The sequence below is a fragment of the Trichechus manatus genome, unplaced genomic scaffold, assembly GCF_000243295.1.
Source record: "Trichechus manatus latirostris isolate Lorelei unplaced genomic scaffold, TriManLat1.0 scaffold00099, whole genome shotgun sequence".
In the NCBI taxonomy this organism is placed as follows: domain Eukaryota; kingdom Metazoa; phylum Chordata; class Mammalia; order Sirenia; family Trichechidae; genus Trichechus; species Trichechus manatus.
The window spans coordinates 282680-295322 of record NW_004444035.1 but is presented as its reverse complement, the minus strand read 5'-3'; the positions used below and the strand labels follow the sequence as shown (position 1 = coordinate 295322).

Below are 12643 nucleotides of genomic sequence, written 5' to 3'. Positions count from 1 at the left end.
TCAAGGGAAGACAGACTAGTCAAGGGGAAAGGGCCTAGTCAAGGTGGTGAATCAAGGGGAGATAGATTAAGTGAGTCTCCCTGAGGGTGAGGATTGATGTGGAGATCAAAGTGGTTTCCCTTTTACTGCGTAGGATGATTTTTCTGGATTGTTGTTGTTAGTTGCCATCAAGTCAGCTCTGGCTCATGGTGACCTTACGTATAGCAGGATGAAACATTGCCTGATCCTGCACCATCCTCATGATCGCTGGAATTGGACAATGTTCAGCTGTGATCATAAGGTTTTCACTTGTTAATCTTCAGAAGTAGATTTCCAGACCGTTATTGCTAGTCTATCTCAGTCTGGAAACTTTGCCAAAATTGTCCACCATGGGTGACCTTGCTGATATTTGAAATACTGGTGGCATAGCTTCCAGCAGGCCGTGGATTAAGAGCCTCTAAAGAAACCTTCAGGATGACTGAATCCTACCCTATAAGATTAAAAAAAAAAAAAAAAAAAAGAGCTGGGAATTGGAGGTAGTAGAGAAAGAAGGGGAGAAGGGAAGAGAGGAAACAGTTATGCTTTGATATGTTTATATTTGTTTGGGGAGGGAGCGTTTATTTGTCCAAAAATTTTCTCTTCCGTAGCTCCAGGGTGACTGAAAGGCTTTTAAGAAGCTGGGTACTGATAGTAGTGGTTAGCTTTCCTTTCCAGAATTCAGATGAGTTCTTAAGCTCTGCAACTTCCTCCTTAATGAAGATGAAGTTTATCATGTCATGTCAAAGTATGACCAGAAGTTAGATGGGAAAATTGACTATACATCTTTTTTGGAAGAAACTTGCAAACCACGGAAAATACCTCATGCCAAAAACCATCAGGTGTCCCATAAATTCATCGTATATTATATTCTGTGTGCCCACATCACTTGATTATTACCTATAAGGCTACCCTTCCCACAGAAAATCATTTCATGCTTCTTGTGAATTCCTGTTTCCTAAACTCCAGCCACCCACTGAGAACACTTTATCTTGCCTGGGATCTCTTTCTGGAGTAAATAATGGGAAAGGTTTGAAAATGTTCTCACTGATAAATGAGAAACATAACATATCCTACTTTTAGTGGTTTTAGAAATCATTGTTCAATTTTTAATAGTATTGTAAGAAATTCTAAGCTTAACTTCTTCCTTCTGAAATTAATAATACAGTAATGAAATGCCTTCCCTGGCAGCCTCACCTCACCACATACATTTGAGCTACTGTCAGCTGTGGGTTCAAGGCCAGATAGTTATTATTCAGTTCTAATTTGGCAACATCCATGTTGCTCTTACCTTTTTGACTGAGCTGTAATGTAGTTCAGATGAGATTCAGTTGTATTCGCGTCCTACTTCCTTACTATAGATCAAAGGAGGAAGGATTTGTGAAACCAGTGATTTCTCAAGCTTTCACAAATCTATTGCTTTGGCTTGTGGCCAGAATATAAATTTGCATGTGACCCTTCCCTCAATTTGACTGTTTCAAAGCAGCGTCTCCAAGTGCCCATAATTGGGTCCAGAATCCACCCCCCGTACGGTATTGCTGGGGCTATATGGGCCTCAGTCATGGCTGTGCCTGTCACACACACACATCCAGAAGAACAGAGACAGGTTGTAATATCGAGTCCAAAAACTTGAGCACATTTTCTTCAATAGTTTTTTTCAATAATTGTTTTTCTTCAATAAATATACTTTAGGTTGTATTTGGAAAGAGCAATAGGGCTAGATCACTGTTTGTGTTCTGTAATAAATATACAAAAAAATTATGTGAAAAATAAAGGGTGGAAGTGAAAATGTTTTATTGTGAAGGACTTCTACTGATATGCCTATAGCAAAACAATAGAGGAGACTTACTTGTGCTTAATCAAACATTGCAAAAAGTACCCTAGACATATTATAGTAAGAAAACTTTATTATATCTTTCAAGCTTTAACTAAGATATTTTTATTGAGTATTGCTTTTAAATGAAACATAATAAATGAAGCTAGTAGAGAACAGAGAAAGCAAATAGTGCTCGAGTTCTGAATCCTCTCGGGCTCTTCTTCCTCTCCCCTCTCTTTAACGCTTAGCACAGAGTTCCTACCCCATAAAATTGCCCACCCCTAGCTTCTATCATTTCAGTAACTTTCTCCAGTCTCTCCCATGCCCACTGTCTCCTATGCCCACTGTCTCCTATGCCCACTCTCTCCCATGCCTGTTCTCTCCCATGCCCACTGTCTCCCAAGCCCACTCTCTCCTATGCCCATTGTCTCCTACGCCCACTCTCTCCCGTGCCCGCTCTCTCCCATGCCCACTGTCTCCTATGCCCATCTTTCCCATGCCTACTCTCTCCTATGCCCACTCTCTCCTATGTCCACTCTCTCCTATGACCACTGTCTCCTATGACCACTCTATCCTATGCCCACTCTCTCCTATACACACTCTTTCCTATGCCCACTCTGTCCTATGCCCACTTTCCTATGCCCACTCTCTCCTATGCCCACCGTCTCCTATGCCCACTCTGTCCTATGCCCAATCTCTCCTATGCCCACTCTGTCCTATGCCCACTCGTTCCTATGCCTACTCTCTTCTAAGCCCAGTGTCTCCTTTGCCCACTCTGTCCTATGCCCACTCTGTCCTATACGCACTCTCTCCTATGCCGACTCTGTCGTATGCCCACTCTGTTGTATACCCAGTCTCTCCTATACCCAGTCTCTCCTATGCCCACTGTCTCCTATGCCCACTTTGTCCTATGCCAACTCTGTCCTATGTCCACGCTCTCCTATGCCCACCTTTCCTGCCCACTCTCTCCTATGCCCACCCTGCCCTATGCCCACTCTCTCCTATGCCCACTCTCTCCCATGCTCACTCTGTCCTATGCACACTCTTTCTTATGCCCACTCTCTCCTATGCCCACCCTGCCCTATGCCCACCCTGCCCTATGCCCACTCTCTCCCATGCCCACTCTGTCCTATGCCCACTCTCTCCCATGCCCACTCTGTCCTATGAACACTCTCTCCCATGCCCACTCTCTCCCATTTAGCACAATTGCCTATTGCTTCCGTTCTGTTTTTGTTCACTTCTACCCACAGTATAGAGGGTTTATCAAAGATTATAATACGTTAGAGGTGCAGGCCTTCATAATGATTGTTTCTTATCTTTGAAGCAAACCAGCATTGTTGAGTTCCTCCGCCTCTCACCTACCAATTCTTTGAGCAGATGGCTATTTCCTCTGGCCCCATTTGTTGTCCCTGTTCATAGCTGTGTACACTGGCAGACACCTTTGTGGATCTGTACTGTTTGATGCACACAGGCATACAGGTGTATCTACATTCTTAGATACACACATATAAGCACCCAGATTTGGGGGTTTTAGAGTATCCGATAAGTAAAACTCAATTTTTCATCTACTTATCTGTGCTCAGAACCATTTGAGATCTGTATGTATGTGTCAGATGGAGATAAAAATGTCTACTTTGTGACTTATTGGAAGATGTGACTTTGAATTGTGGGTACACATGGGCTTGTAATACCGTAAAATTAAACTTACCCGTAAATCCATAGGAAGAGATAGAAATCTTACAACCAGCTGAGTAGGGAATGCTTGCTTGCTTCCTGTAGGCAAGCTGACTCCCAAAGAGAAAGGGGCTGAGCTGAGCATGCCCAAGTCCTTCTTCCAAACACTTCCAGATCAGGGAACTGAGGGATGTGAATGGGTGCTGAGAGATGTTCAGAGTACTGCTCTAGTAATATCCCTCTACGTGGAACCAGGAGGAGTGGGAAATGGAAGTCCCTCCAATCCCTCCCCCCTCCACACACAGGTGAATTCTTATACCAGACCATGGAGACATGAAAAATCAGAGAGAGGAGCTGAGACAGGAAGCTGAGGGCTGCAGAGAACTTTACCTACATCAGGGATTGAGGTGAGTTATCAGGCCTGATCCGGGAATGAGGAGTGGAGCAGACAAGAGATGAATCAGACAGACAAAACACTGGAGTGGAAAAAATGGGGAAATGCAAAGAAGAGCATAAAACTGCCATAGAAAGTGTATTTAAAGAATACTAAATTAATTTATTTCTACCATTTTCCAAAAAAGAATTGACAGTGGCCAAGATTTGTATGCCAATAGGCATTGAATTATGTAATTGGAGAAGGAGTGTGGGAACGCAGGCACAAGAGTTGTTGCAAAGTAGCAGAAGGCCCATTTTCTGTACATAAAGAGTGGGAAAGGCAGCGTTCCCAAATTATTAGCATGACTCTGACCAACAGTCATAGCTTGGGGTAGGGCTCACAGCCCCCAGGCTGACCATCCTACCTGTTTTTCCTAAATGGAAAATGCTGTCTTATTCCAAAACAAGCCTTGGGGTTTGGGAAAAAGCCCTGAGGTTTAAGATTTTTTTCTGATTGGCTTGGGCATTTTGTTTTTAGTTTGAGGTGGTCCCAAGGATCTGACCCCTTGGGAGAAGGTGAGAGGAATAGAGAATTGTTATAATAGTTAACATTTATTGAGCATTCACTATGGACCAGGCACTGTCCATATGTCCAACGAGTTGAATGTACAAACTCATTTAATCCTGAAAGGAATCCTATGAGGTATCACTTTTAATGTCTCCATTTTGTAGATTGTGAGACAGACACTGAGAGGCTTAGCAACTTTGCCCAGAGTCACACAGCTAATAGGAAGCAGAGCTGGAATGCAAATCCACGCACTCTGCTCTAGAACCCACACTCTGGACAACGAATGAGCTGCTCAGAAAAGATGGTGGAGTCTGGCTCAGCCCAGCCTTGCTTGGATCTTTCTCATGTGAGAGGAGCAGAACCCCCCACCCCCACCCCAATCAGGCTAGTTCTAATCCAAATCCTGGATTGGAAGTCAGTATTTAGCTGGGCCCTGGATGATGCAGATGGTTGACTCATGAAGCTGCTAATCAAAAGACTAGAGGTTCTAGTCTACCCAGAGGCACCAGCAACTTTTTCTTTCTTTTTTTTTAACAGGAGGCGTTAACTGCCTCGAAGGAGCAGGCTGAGCATTGTCTCCTACTGCCAGACCACAAGGTATACTATCAGACAAAGGCAGGGCCGCTGCACCTTCTGACAACCCTCAGGATGGGTGGAGATTACTCCACGGCCCTCTGGGTGCCAGTCTGTTACTTTCTGGTCTCTGCTGAATGGAGAAGGGGATTGAGGGCCAGCAACAAGAGGTCTAAGGGCACCTGAAGGAGCCCTGGTGGCATGTTGGTTAAACTCTCAGCTGCTTGTGGGAAGATTGGTGGTTTGAACCCACCCGGTGGCTCTGCAGGAGAACGAGCTTGCAATCTGCTCCCGTAAAGATTACAGCCTAGAAAACCCTATGGGGGCAGTTCTACTCTGTCATATGGGGTCTCTATGAGGTGAAAGTCGACTCTACTGCCTACAACAGCAACAGCAAGGCACCTGATCCAGAATTCCAAAAGACTCAGCACTTTAGGCAGTTCATTCAGGCATTCCATAAACACTTATTGAACCTGTGTGCCCCATGTCACCTTCCTTTTCTTGGCATATTACCCTAAGCAGACACCCATTACCAAGGTCCTAGGAATCCCACACCTGTGTGAGTCAGTAGGCCTTTACACAACAACTCCTCCACCTTCTTTGCCCGCATTCAGTAGCCCAAGCTAGAGGAGCCCCCATGTATGCACAGGACTGTATCTGTTCAATCACGCTGGAAGCTCTGTATTACTGCCCTTTTAGCAGGGGCGGCTGGAGTGCCTGGAAGCTCTTAGTCCCAGCCTTGCAGAGCCACGGGGACCGACCCAAAGCATCAGCCATCAGCTTTGTTCCTCAAGCCTTTGGAGAAAACCTTTGATTTCATGGGGATGATTATTTTTATTCTTGCCCACTCAAGGATGAAGCCCAAGAAACAAGAGGCTGGCCCTTTCAGAGGTATCACAATGGGTCACCTCCAGCCAAACCCACTGTTTTTTGTTATTTCTGGGTTTGGTCAGGCCTCTCTTGGAAACCATTACTATACAACTTACTTAAAGAAAGAGTGGAGGGATTGGACATAAGAGACTCGGACGGAGAAAAGGGGGCTGGGGGGCCTAGGGTAGGGAGGCTAGAAGTAACGTGTTGTCAGAGAAAGTGCTGGAGGAACACAAGAAAGTCACTATCTGATCTGAATCAATTGCACTTTGTAGTGACATTTTTAATCTTTTGCAAAGTCAAATTATTCCAAGTTTGACTTTGCAAAAGATTAAAAATTCCAAGTTTGACTTTTGATTAAAAGATTCCAAGTTTGACTTTTAGCCAAGCTAGGAGAACTGGCACTTCGGGTAGTTTCAGAAAAGACACAACACACACAGAGAAAAGGGGAGAGAGACTTTTATCCCAAAGTCATTGTAAATACAAAGCGGGGTTTTATCCTTCACAGTTAAATGAGAAAGAGGAAAAAAAAATCAAGAATACCAACATTTGAGGTACAAAGACTGTCATGGGCCAGTGGAAGTTTGCAAAATTATATGTAAATGACCAAAGTTTTTGCTGTGGTGGCCCTGTGCATTCCCAAAGTTAATCCCAAAGAGAAAATCTACTTAGCAAAAGAAAGTTTTGTCTAATTTGGTTAACAGTTGAGAAGTGACAAAAATGCTGAATATATTAATAATTTATATTTCCAGGGTAACACTATATCTTTAATGCTTCACTGCCAAAGGGATTCAGATTGGCTTAATGCTCAGAGAAAAAAACCTGAAAGGCCTTCTTCATACTCTATCCAGCACTGATGAAAATGGGTGTAAGACATGTGTTCCAATAATAGGTGCCACCCACCCTCCCACTTCTGCATAATTTGTTTTTATCCCATATTGCTCAATATATATTTGTTATCAGCAAAGGCCTGTATTTACACTCCATTTTATGCTCCAACTATATCAGTTTATAAGAGAGGAGATATTTGTTTACATTTCATATTTTATAGAAAAGGTATTTCGAGAACCCCATACATGCAAGACCTTTTCTAAAGTTTATAGATTCCTCTCCCCCAAATACACATAGAAGTTCCACTTTATAGACAATGAAGTCTGTCCCCCCCACACCTCCCCCTTTGGCCTATGTCTGTATAATGGAATTTGATGGTTTACAAATTGCAGGTCATCCCATTCCATGACCTCAGTAAACAGTTGAGATCCGAGGTCCCTTAAGCCTGTCCACAGAGATAGAATAAGTTAATTTACGTCCTCCAGCTTATCTGAGAGAAGATAAATCACTGCAGTTCGGCTAAATGATCTCCGGAAGCGAAGAGGAAAACGTGCTAGATAATTCTGATTTATTTAAACGGCATCAAAGTTAACGGGAACAAAAGTTCAAAGAAAAAAAATCAGTGAAGGAAATGTTTAAATCTCCACAGGCAAAACTTCAGCCACTGGATGGATACCTTGTTTATTTTACCTATTCACATGAAACAACGGGGAGGCCCATTGTGCCGTTTGGATCTTAAAAACAGCATTAGTTTGCTATTTTAAATGTATCACTGTTTTGTGGGTAAGGCGCAGGTCTAACTCAAAAAACACAATCCTCTAAAGATCACTAGCCAGGTTTCCCCTAGACCCCAAACTTTCCTCACCATGTTTACCATGGGACTCTGGATGCAGCGAAAAGTTTAAAAAAAAAAAAAAGAATTGAGATCCTGCCAGGCACCAACCGGGCCTCGGTGGTGATGTTAAGGGGTATAGTACAGACGGAAAAGCACCAAGCCCCACCCTGGTCTCAGTGGCGCTTGGAAATAGGCTACCGCCTCGGAATTGCGACTCTTCGGCAACCCGAAGCCTTCACGCAGTTTTCGTGGATCTGCAGAGTCACAAGGGTCATGCAGGACCGGGCGCTCCACCCCCGCCCCAGGGATGGAGGGAGCGTTCTCTCTCCAGGCTCGAGAACCTGAAAAGAGAACCCGGCGTCTTGATCCTGCGTCAGTGGCCGGAAGGTGGGGCTCAGCAGGGGAATTAGTCGACTGGGGAAGAGCGTTTCCCAACCCTGCCAGTGCAGACTTCCTACCCGGTTGCCTTAGCACCCCAAGGCTGGGTTGATCTGTGCGCAAAAGGCAACTCCAGCTTCCCTGGACTCTCTGGCATCAAGCTGGGTGTAACGAGTTGTCATCCGAAGATAGAAAACTTCGCGGGATGTTGTTTTTAAGCCACAGTCAGAACGTTAATAGCTCCACATATTTAAGAGACCGTGCTAAGGCTGTAAACTCAGCCACGCGTCTCGCGGGCTTGGGGTTGCTGCGCTCCAGACGCTTAGGCGCATCTGGCGACTGGCCTCGCAGAAGGATGGGCGCCAACGTCCGAGATGGCGAAGTTCAGCAAAGCCAGTGTGGTGTAGTCTTTCGTTTTGCATTTTCCTCGCGCCTGCCGTTATCCGAGGCAAATGCCCAAGATGCGCGCGAAGGAGGTTGCGGATCTGGAAACCCAGGAGAGCCTCTAAGGCATCCGGGGGCTACGAATCCCACCTTCCAGGGATGCCTCAAATATCGACTTCAGTCTCGTTTTAGCCCTTTCCCCACCTCTCAAACTCTTAGCAGGACGCCCCACCAAATTACTGAGAGCCTTCATCTTGGACCCTACCAGCCTTGAGACCTTGGCACTTCAGAGGGGTGGGTTGTGGAGGGGCAGAAGGTAACAACAACAACAACAAAGCCATCTCTTTGGGTCTTTATCAGAAAAAGTTTATTGCGAAGTGGAAATCCTTCCGAAGACTAACTGCTCTTGGCCTTCCCCAACTCAGTTTTTTTTTCTTCATAATATATACATCTGTACAATATACTGTGTTTCTCCTAAGCAGTGCCCGAAGCAGAGAGAAATCTGGCGGGCGAGTCGGCGTCAGAGCACCGCCTGCTGGGGCGAGTGCAAGCTGAGGGCGTTGGGATGGGCGTGACCGATCAGGTTAAGGTAATGGCGGTCCAGGCTCTGCACTGGCGCCAGGAAGGGACTGTGCGGTTGCCCTGGGCTCGGCAGCGGCACTGGCGCGCTGGGCAGGTAGGGCAGGGCCGGGCTGCGGGCGGCGCCGTGCGGCCAGGGGAAGGGCCCGGGGGCCGCGCCCTGCGGGAACATGGCGGCCTCGCCAGGGCTGTGGCCGGTGAACTCTGGCCCGGCCGGGTGCAGTTGATAGGAAAAATCCGGCTCCGGGAGCGACCCCAGCGACGGGAAGGCAGGTTCGCCGCCCAGGCGGGCCTTGGACTGCAAGAAGGCGAGGATGCGCGCATACTTGGTATCCTTGGTCTCCATTCGCTCCACGGTGGTGAGGTAATGCACCAGGTTCTTCATACATTCGTGGTAGCCGTAATGGAAGTAGTTGGCAAACTCCGCTAAAAGTTCTGCTGGAGGGGCGAGAAAGACCGTAGGAAGGAAAAAACGGTGGGCGGCCACTTTCCCATGGGGAGCCGGAGGCCAAGGCCAGGCACTTCCCATCACGTTTTCTGGCCAAATTTCCCATTTGAGGCCCTTCCTCGCGTCTCTGCAGTCTGGAGACAGAAAAGCACGAGCGAAAGACCTTCCTTTCCTTAAGAGCCTGCTCTCTCCCTTACTTCCCTACCCACCTACTGCCCCCTCACCCCTGCCCCAGAGGAGGCAGCGGAACCAGTGTCTCCTAGAAACCCGCTCTACGGTGCTGCTTCGCCGTCGCCTGGGCGGGAGAAGTGCTTTCTGCAGGAACACCTCGCACACACACACTCGGCGAGGGCCTCACTCTCACTTCCAGCACCCAAGTGTGGCGCGCGCTTCTGGCCCAGGTTCCCCTTACCCAGCCTGCGCCCACCTTTTTCCCTTCCACGGGGAAAATCAGCGGAGTGCAGGGCTCTCAGGTACTGAACGGTCATCTCGAGGATCTCCGCCTTCTCCAGCTTCCCGGAACTCTGCAAAAGGAGGAAGGGCTTTTCGCATCTGCCCGACAGGCGCAGGCACGGTTTCATCTGGAGCGGACCTGAGCGCTGCTGGATCTGCGCGAGGGCCGCCTGGGGCTCACTCAGCGCTCAGGCCACCGGGGAGGGAGGCCCACAAGGACGGTCATCTGCTTCCCAAGATTCCCGGCGCCTGGGGCCCAGCGTGACAGCGAAGAGTTCCCAGTGCCAGGTACCCGGCTTCTGGGCCGCCGACGTTACCTGCTTCGCCAAGGCCATAGGCACGGTCTTGCCCAGCTCGTTCAAGCAGCGGTTGATCCGGTCCCTCCTCCGTTTTTCTATCACTTTGTGGGAAACTGGGGTTCTCTGAGAACAGAGGTTTGTACGTTTAGGACGGCTTTGCCCAGGTAGTCGTCGAATTCAAGGCCGTAGGTGCGTCCCAACCATCTTCCCTGCCCGCCACGCTCCCCAGGGGTTCGCCAGATGAGGGCCGGATGAGCTCTATCCTCTCACGCCCGCGCTGGCGCACTTCCCTTCCAGCCTCCCTACCCACTCTGAGCGCCAGGGCTTTGGGGGAGGTAGCTGCCAGACTTCGGGCATGGGCTCCTTCCCAGTTGAGGACTCTCCTGTCCCTACCCCCATTCCCTACCTAAACCACTCGGGATTCCTCCACACGTAAAGTCCCGTGTGGTCACGTTTCTGCCATTCGTCCAGCCGGGTGGCAGCTAGGGGAGTCAGACGCCTCCACCACCAGGGCGCTAGGGCGTCCGGGCTCAGCCTACTCACTTTGCGTTCCTTGAGCTTGTCTGACATCCTGGAGAGTACGTGCCCTTGGGAGAGGCGGTGACCCGAGGCGCCCGTCCGCTTTCTACCTCGTGTGCCTCCTCCAGTGTCCCAGGTAGACTGCAGCCTCCCAACTCCTAGGGGCTGCCTTATAAAGCGGTCATCTAGGGCTCCAAGTGCATTCACCAGTTGAATTATTCCATAGGATTAGGGGAGCTGCGTTTGGGGGATGTATGCATTCAAGATCAGTTTTAAAGACGTTAAGAAAAAAAATTAGCAGCCGAGGGGGGCGAGTTGGGGGGCAGATCAGCTTTGTTAATCCACGTGGCCCTTCAAAGGACACGTGATCGGCCGGGGAATAATATTTGCATGGCAACAGCCCGGGCGGGAAAAGGTGGCGTTAAACCAGCAGGCAAACGAGCGAGCTCCCGCAACAGGCGCGGAGCGCAGGGGCGCAGCGGCCGCGGGCACCGGGGGGCGAGGACCCTCACAAAACAGTGTCGCCTCCTTTAGTCCCACCGCTGAGTCTCACATGATCGCCTGTTTACAAATCCCAGCAAGCCCGGCGTCCCAGCGCCGAGTGCGCTTTAAAGCCTGTCCAGAGTCATTAAAGTAATTAAGTAAGCCTTTAATAGGCTGTTCCGCCGGGTTCAAGGGGGAGCTCTTGGAGACGGAGGCGCCCCGTTTGTTCCCAGGCTTTTCTCACACGACTTGGTGACACGTCCATCTCCCCCCTTTTTGTTTACACCGCTTTATTTGTCTGGACATCCCGGCAGGTGTGGGGCTGCGGCTGGTACACGAGGCTGTCGCCTCGCCTCGCCCCGCCCGCCGGCCTTTGGCACGCGACGCTCCCCCTCACTCCCTGTCCACGTCGCTTGCTTTCTTTTCTCCCCCCCTCCGGCTCTCTCTTCGCGGGGGGAAGAGGCTCAATTTGTAGCCTATTATCCTATAAGAAAATGTCCATTGAAAAGTATGAATGGTTTCATTGGGTTAAATTTTAATAATACCGGGGTGGGGGGGCGGAGAGACAGGCGGGCATGTGTATGGGGGCGGGGGTGAGCTGCAGTAGGGTAGGAGGGGTGAGGGTGACACGGAGAGGAGTGGGCCGAGAAGAAAAGGGGGAATGCAGCTGGCCCGGGAGAGCATTATGCGACGTCACCTGCGAGAGGGGGCGCCTACAGACCCCTATTCATTTGCCTAATTTTGGTCAATTTAACAAACTTCAGGAGAAATTATTGTGGCTTTGTCAGGGAGTGTGAAGCCTTCTGATCGAATTAACAGCATGTTTTGATCCGGTAAATGTCATTAGAAAGGGAGAAACAATCGCGCTTAGAGGGCTCTGAGTAATGCGCCCAAGTGGAGACGCCAAAGCGCACGGCTCACAAAGGGAGCAAGTAGCTGCCACAGGGAACTTTTGTACCCGCCCATCGCCCAAGTTTTGACACAAAAAGGCATTATTTCATACTTGAATACGTTTAATCCAACGATTGTCTATTTTCCGCAAACATATTTTCACAGCATTGTTAACTTTTTATGTCCTTCTTTCGCGGGTGCCTTTTCTTAACGTTTAGGGGCGGGAGAGCGCAGACACTTTGGGCATCAATATTTGTCACTGAAAAGGGGCCCGTGAAGTTTGGGAAGTTGATCTCTTTTTTATGGTTTTAAAGAGCGAAAATATCGGGGGAGGAGGAGGGAGGGAAGGCACCAACAGAAACGAGGGAGGAAATGTGCTGGACCTGCCCAAGGGGAAGGAGGGGGGCCGCGGCTGCGGCTGGGAACTTGCTTCGCCGCCTGCGCCTCTGCGGCCAGCCTGGCCCGGCGGCCAGGGGCCTCCTCCCCCACGGGCAGGACTCAATCACTCACATTTGCTGCCTCGGAACCCGCACTCTGGGGGCTCTGGGCTTGCAGGGTGTTGGTGGGAGAGAGCTTTCTTGCAGATGGAAGCGATAAAAATTGTTTTTTGTTTTATGACCGGCTCTAGAGCCACCGAGCTCCAGCTTTTTTC

General features: G+C 49.0%; 1 protein-coding gene across 2 annotated transcripts; it reads right to left on the bottom strand.

Moving 5' to 3' along the window:
- Positions 1-8807: 8807 nt before the first annotated feature.
- HELT (helt bHLH transcription factor) lies at positions 8808-10749 on the bottom strand. Of its 2 annotated transcripts, none has more exons than XM_004382761.2 (4): positions 10642-10749; positions 10117-10221; positions 9774-9870; positions 8808-9336 (listed from the first exon to the last, which is right to left on the bottom strand). In XM_004382761.2, the coding sequence occupies exons 1-4, from the start codon at positions 10666-10668 to the stop codon at positions 8840-8842; spliced, it is 726 nt and encodes a 241-aa protein (XP_004382818.1). In that variant the 5' UTR covers positions 10669-10749; the 3' UTR covers positions 8808-8839. The 2 variants fall into 2 exon arrangements, with proteins under 2 accessions (XP_004382818.1, XP_012412852.1); XM_012557398.1 differs by having other exon boundaries at positions 8808-9333.
- Between the last annotated feature and the right edge of the window lie 1894 nt (positions 10750-12643).